Source organism: Spermophilus citellus (genome assembly GCF_964194105.1).
Source record: "Spermophilus citellus genome assembly, chromosome: X".
NCBI classification, from domain to species: Eukaryota; Metazoa; Chordata; class Mammalia; order Rodentia; family Sciuridae; genus Spermophilus; species Spermophilus citellus.
Window position 1 is genome coordinate 148408898 of NC_138190.1, and position 21331 is coordinate 148430228.

The following is a 21331-nucleotide window of genomic DNA, read 5'->3' on the forward strand; positions in this document are numbered from 1 at the left end:
CTATTGCCCATTTTTAATCAGGTTATTTGTTTTGGGGCAACCGAGTTATTGGGGTTCTTTATATATGATGGATATCAACCCCATGCCACGTGTATTGTTTGGAAATAATCACTTCTCCCGCTCAGTAGGTTGTCTCTTTACTCAAGAGGGTTTACTCTGCTCTTCAGAAAGAAGCACCTTAACACCCTGAAAAACTATTGAGGATCCCAAAGAGTTTTGGAGTTTAGGTTGTATCTACTGATAATAATTATCTTAGATATTGAGAGTCAGAAATATTTAAAATTCAAGAATACAGAAGCACACATCCCTCAGCTATCAGAGACAACATCACATGTCATGTCACCTCTGTAAAAGATGAGATGATGGGAGTGAAAAAAGAAAGTATCACCTTACTGTTATTGTAAAATAGTTTCATCCCTGTATTGCTACAGTATGACAAATACAATTCTTTAGGGTAAATACTGAGGAGCGCGGATTAGCTGGATGCCATTCCTCCAAACTCAGAAAGTCAAGGTTCATATGTTTTCTCTCATGTCAAAGCTAGAAAGGAGAAAAGGAAAAGGAATGGTGGCGGAGATATCTCATGAAAGTTAAAGGGAGACAGTAGAGAAGAGGAAAGGTACCAGAAGGAGAGGAGGAGGGGAGGGAAAGGACAATACTGGGCAACAATACTGGCCAAATTATGTTGTTGTATTGTGTCCATGTATGAATATGTAATGAATCCTACCATTATATATAATGTACCAGTAAAAATGTGGAAAAACAGTTTTATCCCACAGACCCACTAAAAGGGCTTCAGAAACTCCCAAGAATCTTTGCTGGCGGGGAGGGAGCATACTAGAGATTGAACCCAGGGGTGCTTAACCACGGAACCACATCCCCAGCCCTTTTTATTTTGAAACAAGGTCTAAGTTGCTTAGGGCCTCACTAAGTTGCTGAGGCTTGCTTTGAATTATCGATCCTTCTGCTTCAGCCCCCAAGTCACTGGGATTACCCAGCCCCCCAAGACTCTTTAGACCATACTTTGAGAACCAATGGGCTAGATGATTGGTTCCTTGGGACAGCCCTTTACATGGGCCTATGGATTGAAGGGTTTGGCTGAAACCCCAGATTTTGCTTTGTAGTGTCCTAGAACTGTAGACATTGTAGGAATTGTTTGGTAACCCAAGCTCAGTGATAACCTGGGAACTGAATTCAAATATAGTGTTTTAATTTCTTTGAAGAATCATCTCTATCTAACTCACCTCTGAAGAACTTAAACTCCTAAGTCACAACAGTTCTTGTGGAGCAAACCCGTCACTTTGGTAGTTATATGGGGGAAATTTGTAGGGTTTTCAGAGACTGCTGAGGTTCCACATGATAATATTCCCTCCCTCCCCCGCCACCCCCCCCTCCACCACCATCACTAACAAACTTGTATTTTGGCAATTTGGTGGCATTTTAGGAGGTAATGTGTTTTCCTCCATTTATGATATTTTTCCTTCTCTTAAAATATTATGTTAATGGCCAAGATGTGACTGGGTCATATTTAATGCTTTCTTTCCTTTATTTCTTGAATGACTGATGTGTGAAAGTGGGATGGGTGGGGAATGTATGGGGCTTCTGTTCCCGTGGCTTTCACTGAAAATGAAGCTGTACAATAACCACATTGAGCACTGCAGAATGATGAAAGAACATGTAGGCCAGGGTGCACCCTACAGAAAAAAATATATATATTATTAAGAAATATAGGAGTCATAAAGGAAAGAAAACTTACAGAGAATAGAGCCTAATATGAATTTTTCAGTGAGTTCCCAGGAAACACTTGGTAGTCTATGCATTATTTTATTGATCCATCCAGTGCTCCAACATGTGTTCTCAAAATATTTCTGCATTTTATTTTTACCATGAATCTTTAGGAGTCTTCCCTGAAATCTTTATTCCTGTCAGGTCAAAGGATTGAGAATTAATTTGGGGTCTTAAAGAGTTCTCTTTGCTATTATGCACTCCTCTAAAATACGTCGCCATTAGTCTTCCCCAGGACATTTGCCTTTTTTGAAGTTTTGTATAAATTAGCCTTGAAGATTACACCATAACTGAGGTTAGCACTGATTTATGACAAGTGAAGGACATACTCATGGGTCTGTAAAGACAAGGACAAAAATTTCAACTCACCGCCCTTACTAAAGGACTCCCCTTACCTTGACTCTCCTGAATTATTAATGAAATAGTTCACTACCACACCCTCCTTTTCCTAAATGTTTAATCAGTCCTTCTCAATGATGTGCTCCCTTCAGAGGAAGAAAGGGAGGAAGGGAATTATTGGACTGCTGATCATGTATTGAAACATGGTTGAAAAGTTTCCATGTGGGGTGTTCCCTTCCCACTCCTATTCCAGGTGTTTCTGAATATATAAGCCTGGGCCTGTGTCTACCAAGCTCACTGTAGACTCACTTTTACCTTTCTTCTCTGGTGGGATGGGATCAATAGTGTCAGGAGCACAGCACCTAACATGGTGCCTTACAAAGAGTAGTTTCATAATACAGATTTGTTGGGAGAGGAAGAAATGAATGAGTCCTTTTCAGACAAACTCATCAGAAATTACCTCATTTCTCTGTATGTCCTTTTCTGTTTGGCAGCTGACTGGCACCAAATTTTGTTTGCCTTTGTCTACAATGGCCAACCCTCTCAGAGTGCCTGGGACTGAGGAGTTTCCTGTACTGTACAACTTTCCCCATCTTAAAATTGGAAAAGTCCCACACAAACCCAGGACTCTTGGTCAGTCACCTTGCCTTCTTGCTGGGAGCTATTTATTTTTCTTTAGTTTTCATCACTGGTTTCCCTTTCTTTGTAAGTGTTTATAGATCACAGACTGTGGAGTCCGTGGTGAGAAGGAAAAAAGAATGTATGAACTATGGTGTGCTGTGGAGGTTCCCAACGTGTGGTCCCCAGACCAGCAGCATCAGCATCATTTGACAATTTCTTTAGAAATGCAACTGTTCACATCCCACCCTGACCTACTAAATCAGGAACTCTGGGAGTGGAGACCACCACTTTGTTTGAGCAAGCCCTCCAGGGGATTCTGATGCACACCAAAGTTTGAGAACTACTTGAAGGGAAGAGGCCTGTTGCTGAATTTCTAAGCCCAGTTCTGGCACTAAATGACTTGAGGCATGCCCTTCTATTTTGAACTTCAGTTTGTTCTTCTGTGAAGTGAAAGCCTTGGACTAGGCAGCATCTAAAGGTTCTGCCATTCTGTAGTTATGCGACTTCAGTCATTTTGTCTGGCTTTTCATTGCTTAAGTTCTCTCATACAGGTACAGAACAGAAAATACCTACCTCATAGAGTTTTTTAAACAACTTTGTGGTTATTATACTAAGATGTTCACAGCACACATTGTTGCCCAACAATAACAGCTATCTCTTACATAGTGCTGTCTATGTGCTGGACACTGTTCTAAGTGCTCTTAATCTCCACAACAACCCTGTCACCATTTTACAGATGGAAACAACAACAAAAAAAATAGAGGCAAAGAGAGATTAAGTGGCTTACCCAAGGTCACAAGGCTAAAATAAGTGTCAGCCTTTAAATTAGAAACCTGAAGACAGTGGCTCCAGCGACAGTTCTTTTAACTAATCTGCCATATTGCTCAATAGATTTTGTTAACTCCCTCACCCTTTCCATGCTTACAGTCTAACCAACCATTCATAGACAATAATCATCATTCCCACTTTCACAGTTCTTCCAGCAAGATCTTGAAAGAACCATGAGCATATATAGATTAGTTTTGCAAGTAGTTTGAAAAAAAAAAAAAAACACAAAGACCTCAAAAACATTTTCTAGAAACATTGTCTGTGTCCTCATCCCCACACACCTTTAGCTCGTCAGAGCCAAAGACCCTGGCAGAGTTTGGTAGATGTTCTTTTTTGTTGTTGTCATTGTTGTTCAGACTTATAGCCAGGGGTTGGCAAGTTTGTGGGTAGCCACATTCTAGTCCTTGGCTTTACACAGTGAATGTGGCTTTTGCCCTCCATCTTGCTCAGAGTACTTTCGGACCACTATTCCTTGTAGGAGCTTAACTTCTGTCCACCATGCTTTGCTTCCAGACAAGCAAGCCTGACACTTCAATATGGAGACAAGCATCTGATCACATTCGTGTGTTTTTGTCTTGGCCATGCCTTTTTGAGTTTACTTTGTTAAATTCAGTATATCACTGCCAAGTGTTCCATAGCATGAACTAATTGTACCATCTTGGATGAGAAGTCAATGGAAATCTTTCCCATGTGGATTTTACTCTTCCCCGATTTCCTGAGTCGAGTTCGCAAACTACAGAGTGCACTATCTGTTTTTGTGCCAGGCAATAATGCAGTATAAAGTCTTAGCTTGATTAATGGAATCCAACCTTCCTTTCTAGAAAAAAAAAAAATTGGGCATCTTTTGCAATTGTGATAAATCATCTTAAGCCATGTTGGTGTATAGCATACAGATTTGTAGTAGTGTTCTAACTTACTTTCTGTGTGGGTAGATAAACACGGTCATTTATCCTGTGCACAACAGAGGATCACAAGTGTGGATGCTGTGTAAACTTGTGAAGTTAGTAAAGGTTTTCTCTGCTAGATCCATCTTTATCCACAGTTTACCCATTGGGTGGTGGGCACTCTCTCCAATTCAGGTATTTAGTATACATTTGGATTATGCTTTCTAGCTCCCTCTCTGATGCCTTGACTCAGGCAGGATAGTGTTATAAGAAGAACACAGACTTCAGAATGACCTGGGCTTAAATTCCATCTTATTAGCCTGACGAATTTTGGGAAATCAGCTTTCCTTCCCTGAGGCACTGTTTCTTCATATGCAATGTCAACTACCTAAAAAGGGGATGGGTACAAAAAAATTAAAAGCCGTGATGCAGAATGAACTGAGATCTTGGGTAGAAAGCATCCACCAGAGTGAGCAGCACATAATTTACAGTCAGTACACACTAGCCGTTTATCACTGTTGCCAATATCATTACTTGGGAAAAGAGGAGAGATTGGGGCTAGCCTATGAAATCAACAGCCTTCTTAGAAGCAGCAAAGTTAGGAGACTCAGAACTGGAAAGGTGCAGGAAAATGCTAGGGGTCATGAAGTGCAGGTCTACTGACAAGGTATCTGACCTTTAAGGCCTGAGGGTTTATGGATAGGAAGTTGTTTGGGGGCTTGGGTGATCTGGGGATTCAGAGATGAAACAGAAGAATGGTCAGAGAGCCTGATGAGACAAATTAGGTCTGCAGAGTTTTAGGAAGAGTGGCTTGGGAAACAGGTGTGGAAAATGAATGAAATAGGCAGGTGGACACCCATGTCCATGGTGATGTATATGTGGGACCCATAGTTCTACATATAGCTTAATTGCCTCTCAGAACCCTCTTCATTTGAGAGGCTTCATTGACTCTCAGAACCCCCACTGAAACTACTATAAAATGATTTTTGAAAGGATTAGAGGAACAGGATTTGGAGGATATGATGGGGAGAACAGGAAAGGAAGCAGCAACTAAAGTTGGAATGCTGAAAAGCACGTGGATGACTAGCAGTTGACGTAGCAGATCCAAGAAGACCACAAAGTAGGAATCCTGAGACCTTAGTGGGAAAAGCCAAAAGCCAACGTGTATCATCACCTGCCCCCAAGGATCTTCAAAAACTGCCACAGGTAACTTTGGAAGTGGAGGTGAAGGTGGCTAGGCACCAAAATAATGAGTGTTTCTGTAAACTGGTTTAAGACATAAATTCATTCCCAAATCCCCTCTAGCAGCCAAAGCCAGTGAGGGGCTGGCCTCTCCCTTCCCAGAGAGAAATCTGGAGTGCCGTTCTCCGGAGAGTGTAAAGGAAAGAGCCTCTGGACTAGAAATTCCTAAACCTGGTTGAGGGCTGGGTTCTCATATTGAAAACAGGGGGCTTAAGTGGATGCATGCATCCTGAAAGCTGTGAACCTCCAGTCTTCTTCCCTGACTCTACCCCTAAAATCTGGCATCTGAAAGAGTCTTCTGTGGGCCATCTGACCAACCCAATAGAAAATATCTAAGGACAGTGACACTGAAGATTACCCAGTAAAAGGTCCAGCCAGGTTACTCTATCATGAGATGCATGGTTTATAATGTGAGGGACAGGCGAAGGAAGACACCCATCCAGTTGAGGGCACTTACTTTTAGACCAGAGCATGTTAGTTACTGCAAGGAAGGGAGTCAGACAGAGAAGAGGAAGCGAGTAGATACCCTGGCGAGAGGAGGTCATTGAATGAGTGAATGAGGTAGCTGGGGAGGCAGGGTGCACTAGAATCCAGAGCGGGAGTAGAAGAGACAGCCTGAGACAAGACAAAGAACCTTTATCCCCCACTAGGATAGGATGAAAATAGTGAGATTTGGTTGAAAACTGAGTTTAATCCATTATTATTTTGCAACTTGAATATCCATGGCGTCGTGCTAAGTAGTATTCATTCATCCATCCACTCATTCACACGATATATTTCTTTCTTTTTTTTTTTTTTTTTTTTTGGAGCAACTACTGTGTTCCAAGCACTGTGCACAGTGCTGGAGATACCAAGAAGAATCAAAGTTCCAGGCCTCATGGAGGTTACAGTCATAGGGCACAAGCAGACTCACAACATTGGGAGATAAGTGCTTTGAAAACTGAGTAATAGGGGCTGTGGGGACACAGACAAGGGATGTGAGAGACTACAGGGAATTAAACAGGTATGGAAATCCCTTCAAAACAAGACAGATTGCTCTGTGAGTTCAAGGGTAGGGAGATCTCATCCAGCAGGGCTAATCTGCAAAGGTATCATAGGCTAGGTGGCCTTTGAGGTGAAATTAAGAGGATTCCTTGGGTTTCTCTCAACTTGCAGTGATATTGGGGTTAGGGTGTCCTCCAAGATGTGGAAACACATGCAAAGATCCAGAGACAGGAAATCGCAAGAGGATGTGTTTGGAAAAGAGGGAGAGGCCCTGGTTGAGCACAGAGAATGCCATGGCAAATACTGGATGGTGCAGTTGAGAAGCAGGAATAGGGTGAGATGCAAAAATGTCATTGAGGCAACATCACAAAATGCAACAGTGTTGAACTAATGAGTGGTATAAAGAACACCAGACTGGTATTAGAAACCTGCTTACATTCTAGGCCCAGCTCTGCCACAAAATTGCCCTAGGTATGGTACGTGGCAACACAAGTAATGTCTGAACCTTTGTTTCTTCATCTGTCAACTGGTACTAAGAATACCTTCCCTGCCTATTTCATGGTGTTATTAAGAGTCTATGAGTCAGTGAACATGAAAACGGACCTTTTAACAAATCTTTAAAGCAGTGGTACACACATGTAAAGGGTTATTATTGAGGAAATGCAATGTGCTGGGGACACTTTGGCAACTGAATAACCAGGGTGCGGGGGCGAGCCTACTGAAATATTCTCCTATGAGAATTTTAACAGGCTTTTGAATGTAGTTGTTAGGGCTGGGGATATAGCTCAGCTGGTAGAGTGCTTGCTTTGCATGCACCACAAAGCCCTGGGTTCTAATCCCCAGTACCACACACACACACACACACACACACACACACACACACGCACACACACAAAAGACAAATGTAGTTGTAAGGTAACATGGTGAGTGACTCAACTCCTGATCATTTGGATCGTCCATACATCAAATTCACACAGAATGAAAGTAGATTTGCCCTATCTGGTAGCCCACCTATGAGGACCATAAAGCAGTAGCTATTCTTTTAGAAACATATCAGCTTAACAGGAAAGACAAAAATGGACAAGTTTCCAGTTGTTCTTCGTTTGCACAATCAAAATTCACTGACCACTCTGCTGAGTACTGAAGGCAGGGCACAGTAGGGGAGAGACATACAATTTCTGCCTTCAAGCAGATCTCCTTCTGCCATGGGAGGCAGGCATATTAACAGTCAGTGTCAATAGCAGGTAAGCACAAGGGGTCTGTGATAACTCAGAACAAGGGTACCTAAACCAGTGTTTTGCAGCTGAGTTTATATGAAGTAATATGAAGTAATACCATTCCTCTGGCTTTACAGGTGAGGAAACAGACTCCAGAGAACAAGTGGCAGAGGCAGTACTTTAACCTGGGCCTTTGAACTCTTGGTCCAGGGCTTTTTCTTCCTCACCACAGCTGCCTGTTTTGCTTTGTAAGTATGTTTAGGCCTAATGCAATGGCAGAAGATAATGTTCTTTTGTGTGTCCCTGCACGTCCTAGACTGCTCACTCCTTTCCAAGAGATGGATAGGAAACTGGGGGCTGGAGTACCTCCATGTGTCCAAAATGTTGTATTTCAGACATCTTTTTAAAAAGTAATGGGCTGAGGTTGTGGCTCAGTGGTAGAATGCTTGCCTAGCACACGTGAGGCACTGGGTTCCATCCCAGCACCACATAAAAAAACTAAATAAACAAAGTAAATGTATTGTGACCATCTACAACTAATTTTTTTTTAAAGTAATGAAAGTTTTCACAATATAAGTTCCTGTTGAAAGTTCCTCAAGAACCCAGGAGTGTGTGCTTCGTGTGTGTGTGTGTGTGTGTGTGTGTGCGTGTGTGCACATGCTCACCTGTACACAGGTGCGTATGCATCAGAGTTTGGAGCAGGGACGGTTGGGAACATTGGCTCCTACATTTTCAACAAGCCTGTGTGGAGAGAAAATGGAAGGTGAGTCCCAACAAAACTGGCAGAAGACGACAGATGAAAACCAGTCAGAGCAGAGATCTCAGGAGACACCAGGAGAGTGGTGTCTTCTGCCCATATCTACTGCTTCACTGGCAGTTCCATACAAAGTATACATAGGGAAAGTGGTTTTCCTTCACCATACTCCTCTTATGGGAATTTTATGGGAATTCCCAGGTGTTGTGTGGGTCATTAGAGGAAAAAGGAATGATTTCTATTTCTGGAAATATTGCAGACTACATAGTCTGAAATCCCTCCTTGCTACAAAACACCTAGAAAACCCAGATAACTGATGGTCCATTGTTGCCAAAAGTGACATCCCATGAATATCTGGGAGCCTCCTTCCATTTCAACACTAAGGCAACTGAAAAAAATGAAGGGACCATACTTACTCCTAAGCTATCCTCCATCCATTTCTTTGGACCCTATCATTCTTCAGCTCTTGTATCCACTGGTTCACTTGACCATTTACTGAGCACGGACTGTATATCAGGCATTGGTTGTATTTAATGAATACAAAGTTGAAGGGCATGGTCCTTACACTCAAATATCTCAGGGTGTTGGGCAGGGGCTCTTAACCAGAGCTGTACCTCAGAATCACTGGAGAAGGTTTGCAATAATGCATTCGCCTGTCCTTCCCACCTCCCTCAAGATTAGAATTTCATTCTGGAGGGAAACAAATGACCTGAAATTCTTTCTGTGTTGAACTCTTAAAACCTGGAGTCTGAACAGAATCTAAAGCTTTACATGGCCCTCTATAGAAATACGAAGGGAAGGGGGCTGGAGCTGTAGCTTAGTGGTAGAGCACTTGCCTAGCATGTGTGAGGCACTGGGTTTGATTTTCAGCACCACATAAAAATAAATAAAATAAAGCACCACTAACAACTAAAAATATATATATAAAAAATGAAAAAAAAAAAACAAAAAATGAAATACAAAGGGAAGGAGAATTTCCTCCAGACAAGATAGATGCTCAAGCTCAGGGGAAGGAGCCCAAGAGGTGAGATCTCTTCAGCAGCAATATCAAGAAATGGGTAGATTTGAGAGGCATTTTGCAGGTTGAGTCGAAGGGACTTGGTGCCTGCTTAACTGTGAGAGAGGGGTTGAAGGAGAGGAAGATGTCAAAGTGACTCTTGGGTTACTGATGTGAAAAACTGGGCACAACGTGCTTAAACAGGGAATATTAGAAGACGACAGAACTTGGAGAGAAGATGATATTTTTGGTCGTGGATGTGTCTGAGCAGAAAGCCTTAGCTGGGCATGATGTGTTCTTCAATCTCCTCTACCACAGGCAATGTGCCATGCTGGTCAATACTGGGAGGAATATGTCTAAGAATTCCCCATGAGCTCCTAGTACAAATCCAGATCATTTTTTTACCCCCAATCCCTCCGCCAAAATTGCTCTTGCCCAAGGCCCCTAGCAGCCCTTACACAGTGACTCACAGTGACTATGTCTTAATGTTTGTCATTCACAAACTCAGCAAATGTTCCTGAGTTTGTCACTTCTTGCTCAGTTCTCCTTCTGAACATTTGCTCCCTTCTCCTTCTGGTTCAATTCTCTCCCAGATCTGTCTCTCATTCTCACTCTTGATCTCACTCTCTCCTCTTTTCCTGTGAAGACACTCCTCCAGTCTCCTTCCAACTAGTTTCTTCTTTTGCCTGTCCCTTAAAGGAAGTTGTCCTTGATTCCCTTATGTGTCCTTTAACACTCCCTACATGATCTGAACTGCATCCATGGCCTCAAGAACTACCCTGATGACTCCCAAATCTATATTTCCAGTCCTGATCTCACTCCTTCATCTCCACCTGGTTATCCCACAGGTGTCTCCAATTTCATATATTCCAAACCATACTCACCTTCCAACCAATACCTGCAAGTTCTCCTTCACCCCTTATCTCCAATAATGGCTCCAAAGTCCACAATCACCACACTCTACCCTCAGGCAGTCATTCCAGAGCTTCAGCCACGGCAGCCACCGCCAATGCCACCGCCGCGCTGCAGCTGCCGGGTGCAGCCGCCGTGGCCGCCACTGCCTCCTCCTCCTCCTCCTCCTCCTCCTCCTCCACCCCCCCCAACCCCTTTCCCTGCCAACCCATGCCCTACTTTTCTTCTAGGCTAATTTCTACTCATTCTTTAATTTCTCCAGGAACATTTCCCAACCCCACAAGTCTGTATGAGGTACTCCTTCCATGTGTTCCCACAGCATTTGAACTTACCTTCACATAGCACTCACCGCAGTATAGTGTTGTAATTGTCAAGTTCCATGTCTATATCTTCTGCTAGTCTGTAAGAAGGAATGTGATCCATATTTGCTCATTGGAATTTCCTCAATTCCTAACACAGTCCCAGGCATACAGCAGGTACTCAGTGCATATCTGTTGAAGGAATGAGAAATGAATCATCATGTCTCCAGCTAGGTTCACCATTATGAGAAATATGTAGTAAAGTACCTATTATGTGCATTTTAGTACCTAAACTTTTCTTTAAAAAACTGAATCTGTCCCCTGGTCTTATCTACCAATGCCATCATCCTAGTTGAGATATATATTATTTCCTGACTGGGATACTACAGCAACTTCAATCTCAATCCTCTTTGCTCTGTTCTGCACACAGCTACCACAATGATCTTTCTAGAAGCAAATCAGTTCATGTCACTACCAAGATTAGATTAGTTGGTTCACTATAACCTATAGGACATTCCAAGACCTGAGCATGGCAAAACAGAGCCTCCATGACCTGGCTCCTATCAACCTCTTCTCCAGCTACATCAACCGCCACTGGCCCACCAGCACTTACTCTCCAGCCTTAAGGAACTAATTGCTGCTCCCCCCAATCCCGCCAAATGCCTTGGCTTCTCATCATGCTACAAATTCCTTCACACACACACTTTGTCTCCAAGTAGCTTACCTGATTCACTCCTATTCTTTCAACAAAATGTTCATTGACTATTTATTATACATCATGACCAAGTACCATCTAACCCACAAATATAAGGTTGGCTCAACATATAAAAAAATCGATTTATGTAGGATGGCATATTAACAGAACGGGGGGGGGGGGAGGCGGGGAGGGGTTCAACCATCATCTTAATCACACAGAAAAAGGATCATCTGACAAAAATCCAATGCACTTTCACAAAAATAAATTCAATAAAGTAGAAGTACAAGGAAACTTCCTCATCCTGGTACAGTGCATCTATGAAAAACCCAGATATATAGAAACACTAAAGCATCCACCAAAATGTGTGTTGGGGAAGGGACTAAACTGAACCCTATTTGAATATCCAATAAGTGGGCTCAGCAAAGTTACAGGATCCAAGATCAACATGCAAAAATCAGTTGCATTTCTATACACTGGCAGCTAACAAACTGAAAAGGAGGTTAAGAAAATAATTCCTGGGCTGGGGATGAGGCTCAAGCGGTAGCATGCTCGCCTGGCATGCGTGCGGCCCGGGTTCGATCCTCAGCACCACATGCAAACAAAGATGTTGTGTCCGCTGAAAACTAAAAATAAATAAATATTAAAATTCTCTCTCCTCCCCCCCCCCTCTAAAAAAAAAAGAAAAGAATTCCTTTTATGATAGCATCAGAAAGAATAAAATTCTGAGGAATAAATTTAACAAACACGTGTAAGACGTGTACTCTGAAAACTATAAGACATTGCTGAAAGTTATTAAGAAGACCTAGATAAATGTAAAGTATTCCATGGTGATGGGCTGGGACACTTAGTGTTGATAAGGTGGCCATAATCTCCAAGGCAATATACAGATTCAGGGTGAAGCCTGGTGGAATCCAACCTGCCTTCTTTGTAAAAAACTGACAAGCTGATCCTAAAATTCATGTGGAAATACTGAGGACCTGGATGCCTCAAACATGCTCAAAACAGAAGAACAAATTCGGAGCACTCACACTTCTCAACTTCAAAACTTACCAGAGAGTTACAGTAATACAAAAATCGTGGTATTAGCATCATAATAGACATATATGTTCATGTTATAGAACTTAAAAGTCAGAAACAAACCCACATATTTATGTATAGTTGATTTTAAGTAAGGGTGACAGGCACACGTAGTGGGAAAAAAATAATCCCTTCAACAAATGATTCTGGGATGATTGTACAGACACGTGAAAAAGAATGAACATGGACCCCTGTGTCACACCATATAAAATACTAACTCAAAATGGATGGATCACAGATCTAAATGTAAGGACTAAAACTTTTTTAAACTCTCTCTCTCTTGAGTTAGTTCAACAGGATTTATTTGTACAGAATACCCTTGGCCTCAGTTCCCATCCTTGATAAGAATGGTGCTTTTTAAAATATCTTTGTTTATTCATTTTTATGTGGTGCTGAGGACCGAACCCAGTGCCCTACACGGGCAAGGCAAGCACTCTGCCACTGAGCCACAACCCTGGCCCATCTCTTTTAAACTCTTAGGGGAAAAACAAAACAAAACAAAACAAAAAACCATAGATGTAAATCTCTGTGAACCTTGGATTAGGCAACAGTTCCTTCACCATGACACCAAAAGCACAACCACAAAAGCATTTTCTTTTTGCAAATTGGACTTCATCCAAATGGAAATCTTTTGGACACCAAAGGACTCTTATGTAGAGAGTGAAAGGACAACCTGCAGAATGGGGAAAATATTTACAAATCACATAACATATCTGAAAAGGGTCGGGTTTCCACAATACACAAAGAACTCTATAGCAAAATGGCATTCAACCCAATTTCTAAAAATCGGCAAAGAGCTTAAATGGACATTCCTACAAAGCAAATGCACAAAGGGCCAAGAAACTCAGGGAAAAATGCGCAACATCATTAGCCATTTGGGAAATGCAAATCAAAAGGACCATGAAGAAGCACTTCACACCCGCTTGGATGGTTATTATACAGAAAACAAAGCAAAGAGAAAACAGCAAGTTTTCAAATAGAGGATGTTCAGAAATTAGGATGCTGACACACTGATGTTGGGAATGCTGCTGTGGAAATCAGTTTGGCAGTTAGTCAATAAGTTCAGCATTGAATTACCATATGGCCCAGGAATCCCACTCCTAGATATAGACACCAAAGAATTCTAAACAGGTGTTCAAACAAAAACCCAAACAGGAATGCTCATGGAAGTACTATTCACAATTGCCAAAAGGTGTACGTCATCACCTGTCCATCAACTGATGAGTGGATACACAAAATGTGGTGTATGCATACAATGGAGTATTATTCAGGTGTGAAAAGGTACAAAGTGCTGATTCGTGCTGCAACGTGGATGAACCCTCATGCTAAGCGAATGCAGTCAGACACGAAAGGTCACACATTTAACTCTGATTGCACGTATAGTTTCCGTCCAGCATAGGCAATTCTCTATGGTAAGAAAGCACGTTAGTGGCTGCCAGGGGCCCTCAGGAGCAATGTGTGTGTGTGTGTGTGTGCGCGCGCACGCGCGCGCAGGTGTGCACACGCAAGAGCAAGGGGGGGTGGGGGGAGGGGAAGACAGCTTAAGGGGTACCGGGTGTTTCTGGGGGGCGGTGTAAGTTTCTTGGAAGTAGATGGTCCTGGCGGTGGTACAGCACTGTGATGGGACATACTTGACGCCTCTGACTCGCACCCCCCAGTCCTCCTCTTCTTCCCTAGACTGCTCCCCTCCAGCAGAAAGTGAGAGCTCCTGTGCCAAGATGGGAGGGCCCTGGCCAGTGAGGAGGCTAGGAGGCCAGGAGGCCTGGAGGCCATCTGGCCGCCCCGTCTAGGCCTAGGCCCAGGCCCAGGCCCAGGCCCAGGCCCACACACTGCGGACCAGCCGGGGAGTGCTGACATCACCAGAGCGCGTCATCGCCGACCAATGAGGGGGCAGCCGAGGGTCGCTAGGATACGGGGCCCTGGAGCACTGGACCCAGACTACCTGCCGCACCCACTGAGCACCCACCGTTGGCGTCCTAACCGGCATCACATCGAGCCAGGCAAAGCCCAGTCCAGCTGAGCTGAGCAGAGGGAGCCCAGTCCAGCCGAGTCAAGCTGAGCAGAGCAGAGCTGAGCAGAGCTGAGCAGAGGGAGCCCAGTCCACCTGAGCTGAGCCCAGCATGCCAAGGCAGAGGAGCCGTGGAGGAGGAGGAGGAGGAGGAGGAGGAGGAGGAGGAGGAGGAGGAGGAGTAACAGGAGGAGGAGGAGCAGGAGCAGCAGCAACAGGAGGAGGAGGAGGAGGAGGAGCAGCAGCAACAGCAGGAGGAGGAGGAGCAGGAGCAGCAGCAACAGGAGGAGGAGGAGGAGGGTCGTCGTCGGGGTCATCCCGTCCCCGGAGGCAGGCCCGCTCCCGCACCGCCCGAGCCGAGCTGACCTTCTCCGTGAGCCAGGTGGAGCGCCGTCTGCGGGAGGGCCGCTATGCCCAGCGCCTGAGTTGGTCTGCGTCCGTGTTCCTTGCCGCCACCCTCGAGTGCCTGACGGCCAAGGTGCTGGAGCTGGCGGGCAACGAGGCCCACCACAGCGCCAGGAGGCGCATCACCCCAGAGCTCCTGGACATGGCCGTCCACAACAATGCACTGCTCAGCGGTCTCTTCGGGACTACGACCATCTCCCAGGTCGCCCAGCCCCAGCGCTAGCTGCTGTTGCTGGCTCGGGGGGCCCTCACCCAAACACCGGCCCACCTGTCCACCAGGCCCCAGGCCCCCTCGCTCTCGGGCCAGCCTTGCCCGGCCGGGCTTGTGCCTTCAGCCAGCCCTTTCATTAAAGCGTTTCAAGAAACCCTCCGCCTGCCTCAGTCACTTTGTGTTTGGGGGGGGGGGGGGTCTCCAGGCCTCTGGAGTTGGGGAGACAGCCAGGCCAGGCGCTGGGAGTGCTGCGGGGTGGGCTTCAGGCCTGTGGTGTTAGGTACCTGGGATGGCAGGAGGAGTAAAGGGAGGAAGAGGAGAGAGAGGGGGAGGGAGGAAGGGGGGGGAGAGAGAGAGAGAGAGAGAGAGAGAGAGAGAAAGAAGAAGAAGAAGGAGGAGGAGGAGGAGGAGGAGGAACAGGCGGCAGCAGCGGAGGCCTTCTTCCTGGGGGTGGGAGGGGCAGTGCAGGGGGTGACCCTGGGTGGCAAGGGCAGGCCAGCGTGGGCATTGTGGGGTGGGCGTCGAGGTACAGAAGATGCTTCCCCATGGCCCTGAATGACTCAGGGCCTGCCTGCTTGCCTGCCTGCCTGCCTGACTGCCTGACTGCCTGCCTGCCCACCCACCCAAGTCGCCAGAAAGGGGGTGGCCACGACACTAGGGCCGTGGGTCGTGACAGGACCCATGTCTGAAGGCGACCGGCCGCAGTGGGGTGGACAGGTGGCCACAGTGGCGGGGCTGGGCGCCCACGGGGCAAGGAGCTTCGACGGCAAGATGGAGACGTGAGGGGGGAGCATCCAGGGAGGAAAAAAAACAAACAGGGAACTCGGGTCAAGCAGGGTCATGGATTGAGCTTTGGTCACGTTCAGATGGAGAAGCTGCTAGGCGCCCTTAGCAACCGAGGGCCACTAGCTGCAACCTAGCAACAGCTGGCGCCTGCAGAGGCCCCACAAGCCCAGGGACCCCGCCTTGGTGCAGAGGCCCTCGTCTGGACCGCCCCATAATCCGTCATTGGTGTAAGTACATCGCGGGCAGCCGGCCGGCCCCGCCCCGCCCCGCCGCCACTATTTGCATATGCCCGGACCGGGGACTCGGCATTTGCCTGGGGGGGGGGCTACGGGAGGACAGGCCCCGCCCCCTCGCCCTCGATTTGCGGGAGCAGCTCCCCGGATGGCCAGGCCACGCCTGCCCGGGACCCTCGATTTGCGTAGGAACCCGGCGCCAGGCCAAGCCCCGCCTCCTGGCCCGCGCTTCGCAAAGGCAGCTGGCTTCACGCCTCTCCCGGTCGCGTCGGTTACTGAAACCAGCCCCGGACCCGCCCGCGTCCCTGATTGGCATACGCGCCTCCCAGCCAGGCCCTGCCTCTCACCTTTGCACATCACCAGGGCGACGGGGGACTGCGGGGGCGCCGCAGCCAGACGTGTGCTTCGAGGCGCGCGGTCGCGGTAGGCCGCTGCAGGCCGCTGCAGCGTGACGCACGGCACGTCGCGGCCCGCCGGCGGCGTGGCCGGGACCTTTGCCCACGTAGGCGTGTCCGCAAGTTCCCGGGCCTGGCAACATGGCGGCTTCCACGTCCGGCCTCGGCGGTGGCGTCGTCCCTGGTCCCGAAGCCGGGGACTTCCTGGCCCGGTACCGGCTGGTGTCGAACAAGCTGAAGAAGCGGTTCCTGCGGAAGCCGAACGTTGCGGAAGCCGGCGAGCAGTTCGGTCAGTTGGGCCGCGAACTGCGCGCCCAGGAGTGCTTGCCTTACGCAGCCTGGTGCCAGCTGGCAGTGGCGCGGTGCCAGCAGGCGCTCTTCCATGGGCCTGGGGAGGCGCTGGCCCTCACGGAGGCCGCACGCCTCTTTCTGCGGCAGGAGTGCGACGCTCGTCAGCGCCTGGTCTGCCCCGCCGCCTATGGCGAGCCGCTGCAGGCGGCTGCCAGCGCCTTGGGCGCCGCTGTGCGCCTGCACCTGGAGCTGGGGCAGCCGGCCGCCGCCGCCGCCCTGTGTCTGGAGCTGGCCGCCGCCTTGCGCGACTTGGGCCAGCCCGCCGCCGCCGCCGGCCACTTCCAGCGCGCCGCCCAGCTGCAGCTGCCCCTTCTGCCCTTGGCCGCTCTGCAGGCGCTGGGCGACGCCGCCTCCTGCCAGCTCCTGGCGCGCGACTACAATGGCGCCCTGGCGGTGTTCACGCGCATGCAGCTCCTAGCGCAGGAGCATGGCAGCCATCCCGTGCAGCAGCTCCAGCCTCCACCACCGCAGACCCTGCTGGCCCCGGCGCAGTCTCAGCCCCAGCCGCCGGGGCCCCAACCCGGACCTGGCGCGACCCCCTTGGTGCCCGCCGCACCGCTCCCCCCAAACCCTGGCTCTGCCTTGCCCTCTCCTGTCGCCCTGGGCGCCTTCTCGGAGGTGCTGGTGCGCTGCGAGGTGTCCCGTGTGCTGCTGCTGCTGCTCCTACAGCCACCTCCGGCCAAGCTTCTGCCCGAGCACGCCCAGACTCTGGAGAAGTACTCCTGGGAAGCTTTTGACAGCCACGGGCAGGAGAGCAGCGGCCAGCTTCCTGAGGAGCTCTTTCTGCTGCTGCAATCCTTGGTCATGGCTACCCACGAAAAGGACATAGAAGCCGTCAAGTCACTGCAGGTGGAGATGTGGCCTCTGTTGACTGCTGAGCAGAACCACCTCCTTCACCTCGTTCTGCAAGAAACCATCTTCCCCTCAGGACAGGGGGTCTGATAATCGCTTTAACCAAAGACCTTTTTGCCTGGTAGTCAACCTCATTCATCCACCTTTGCATTTAGGGGGAAATAAAAGGCTTTGATCCAGGTTCTGCATCTCCTGTTACTCATATTGCCACTATGGTGTTTGTCTTTCTTTGCCTAGGTTATTTCACTTAACGTAATGTCCCCAAGATTCACCCATATTGCCACAAATGACAGTTTCATTTTTTAAAGGATGGACGGTATTTCATTGTGTGTGTGTGTATGTATGTGTATATATATATGTGTATATATATATATATATATATATATATATATATATATACACACTGCAGTTTATCCAATCATCAGTTGATGCATAGTTAGTTGATTCAATTTCATGGCAATTGTAAATAATGCTTCAAGAAACTTGGTAAAACAGATGCCTGTTTCTCAGTGATTTTCTTTTCACAGTAGTGGTTTATTTCATCAATAATCATTTATGAAAGAAATGAAATATTTGTGTTTCCAGCACTATGGGAATATTGCAATTTGGAGATAAACCTGCTCTACACCTAAAACAGTAGCCCTGGTGCTTTTTATGTAAAGTATCAGGTAAAGAGGTGAAGAAGAAAACGGTTGTGATAATCTCCCTGTGTATCTGGGCATGAGACCTATGTTTGTAATCAAATTCTTGGTGATCCTGTTGAGTTGCTACAAGTTTCCATTCTCCAGAACTGTTGGAAAAGAGAGTATCAGAGGTTTAATAATGGATCTTCTAGTTTCCAAAGAGTTGTCCTGCTTGCTCCCTTTGTAAACAGTAACCAAATTTCCCCTTGGTAATTATGATCTTCCTGACCAGCACCAGGAGCCCCTTTCTATCTTTGGGTTCAGTGGCATAAGTCTGATTCACCAGAACTATGATTGCATTCCCTGGAGAAGCATTCTCTGGGGGCTAGAACCACTAAACCTATTAAACCCAATATACAGGAAGCAAGTAGCAAAAAAATGCTTCCAATTTATTAGATGAAATGGTGAGAAGGGCCAGTCATTTGTTTTGGTTCTTGGAATCATGCATCCTTACTGTAGGGAGATAGTGTAACATTAGCCATTAGTTTAAATTATATCCTGTAGCACAGCATATCTACCCATCTTTTCTCCAAGTTGTTATCCTAATCAAGCCTTCAACAAGTCACTCCACCATTCTGTGAAGCCAGCTGCTAATTATTGATGGGGAATATGGTGCAATTAGTAAATTCCTTGCTGTCTTAGGCTGAGACAGGAGAATTGTGAGTTGACTTTTATCAGGTATTGTGTCAGTAATAAAAAGCCAATTAACATGCATGTTCAGAAGCAATATCATGTGCCATTGTGAAGGATAAAGTATCCTGTTGCAAATAATGGTGCTGGCCGGGTGTGGTGGTGCACACCTGTCATCCCAGTGGCTTGGGAGGCTGAGTCAGGAGAATTGTGAGTTCAAAGCCAGCCTCAGCAACTGCAAGGCCCTAAGCAACTCGGTGAGACCCTGTCTCCTGGGGATGTGGCTCAGTGGTTGAGTGCCCCTGAGTTCAATCCCCAGTACAGGGAAAAAAATCAAATAATGGTGCTGAAAGAACAGATACTTCTCAAAACAAGAAATACAATTGAGCAACAAATACATGAAAAAATGTTCAATATCTGGGAAATGCAAAACAAAACTACACTGAGAATTCATCTCACTCCAGTCAGAATGGCAATTATCAGGAATACAAATAATAAAAATAATAATAAATGCTGGTGAGAATGTGGGGGGAAAGGTATACTCATACATTGTTGGTGGGACTGCAAATTAGTACAACCACTTGAAAGCAGTATGGAGATTCCTCGAAAAACTAGGAATGGAACCACCATATGACCCAGCTATCCCACACCTTAGTATTTATCCAAAAGAACTAAAATCAGCACACTATAATACTGCTATAAAAATTGTACTGCTATAAAAGCAGTACAATTCACAATACCAAATTATGGAACTAGCCCAGATGACAATCAATAGACAAATGGATTAAGAAAATGAGGTACATATGCCCAGTGGAGTCTTAGTCAGTCATAAAGAAGGATTGAATTATGGTATTTGCTGGTAAATGAATTGAAAAGGAGAACATCATGCTGAGTGAAATATGTGAATAAGTAAAGTAAGAGGTGTTAGCCTCTACTGTTGGCAAGTTAGGCAAATGTGTGTTAAGAATAGTCACATCAGCCTATGATACATGGGTTTTGTTGAGCTTGTGTATAACTTCCATGTCTGCCACCACAATTACTTTGTTGATTATTGCGAGGTGGCTAGCACCTTGCCTTTCCTGCCCAAGATGGTATAAGCCATGGGAGAAGATAAGTCAGAAATAATTAGTGAAGACATAAGACACAGAGTCAGAAAAATAGTTTTAAATGTAGAGACATGATTTTTTAAATATTTTTGATCTTCAGTTGGTTGAATCCATAGATACGGAGGGCAAACTCTTGCTTTGTGATGTCTTGCAGTTAGCAGGTTGATGTACATCTTGGTAGGTCACTCAGGTGCTGTGTGGTCCATGGCAGAGTGGGATAGAAATTCACATTGTCCCTGGGCAATTGACCAGAGAAAATGTCCACTGGTCATTCCAAGACACCAGATGTCTCTATCTACTAGGCTTCCATGTATGGTGATCCACATACAACCCATGGACAGCTCCTGACACATCTGTGTGGTGATTTTCTCTCTATGGTTATGTGAGGGACTTTTTAATAAGCTGCTTTCTCTTTACTATGTTCCCTGGACTGGGCATGTAGCTATGTGTCAACATGATCATGATTCAGTCCCTAGCTCTGTTTTCAGAGGAAATAATAATCACTAATAACTGTGACTACTTTAGACCAAAGCTATATTCTAATAAAATTTGGAAAACCTATTGAAAATGACTTCTATGACTCCAGAAATCCAAAAGTGAAAATGGGGATAATGCTGTAGAATAGGCTGAGAAATTAGGTATTAAAGAAAAAAAGTTACTACTATGCTATATAGGGCATGAAAAATAAAAATAAAATTGGGAGACAGAGATAGGATCAGATAATGCAAGAAGAAAAAGAGGCAAAAGAAGACAGCATATGAACATGAGAAAGGAAAACAGAATAAATCCAACCAATGCTTTAAAAAATTAAAAGTAAAATAAATAAAACTAGATTAAGGACTGTAATGACAAATTATAGGGGGAATCTATCATATCAGTACAGAAGATAGTATATGTGAAATAAACATTAGAAAGTTTCACATTATTCCATATTTGGGTTTCATCAGGTTTTGGGATGGTTAATACATACCCACACCTCCATGGCTTTACCTCTACATTTCTCTTGGTAGCAACCTCACCAGCCCACCTATAACA

At 46.0% G+C, this 21331-nt stretch overlaps 3 protein-coding genes across 5 annotated transcripts in view; 2 read left to right on the forward strand and 1 right to left on the reverse strand.

The window, feature by feature from the left end:
* The window catches only part of CLIC2 (chloride intracellular channel 2), a 67899-nt gene extending 56849 nt beyond the window's left edge, over positions 1-11050 (reverse strand). For 2 of the 3 annotated variants that reach the window (XM_081278429.1, XM_081278426.1), the window contains exons 1-2: positions 10913-11050; positions 8566-8641 (exon numbers count right to left, since the gene is read on the reverse strand). The gene's annotated coding sequence lies outside the window, so the exon portion shown is untranslated. Of the gene's footprint in view, positions 1-8565; positions 8642-10895 lie in introns of all 3 variants that reach the window. The other variant, XM_081278428.1, reaches the window with a different exon arrangement.
* Positions 11051-13923: 2873 nt separating this feature from the next.
* Positions 13924-15566, forward strand: H2AB2 (H2A.B variant histone 2). The gene has a single exon (XM_081277669.1). It carries the CDS (start codon positions 14757-14759, stop codon positions 15270-15272), a length of 516 nt encoding a protein of 171 aa, XP_081133795.1. The 5' UTR covers positions 13924-14756; the 3' UTR covers positions 15273-15566.
* Positions 15567-16532: 966 nt separating this feature from the next.
* On the forward strand, positions 16533-18373 carry LOC308639985 (40-kDa huntingtin-associated protein). Its single transcript, XM_081278416.1, has one exon. The coding sequence runs from the start codon at positions 16816-16818 to the stop codon at positions 17965-17967; it is 1152 nt and encodes a 383-aa protein (XP_081134542.1). The 5' UTR covers positions 16533-16815; the 3' UTR covers positions 17968-18373.
* Positions 18374-21331: the final 2958 nt, after the last annotated feature.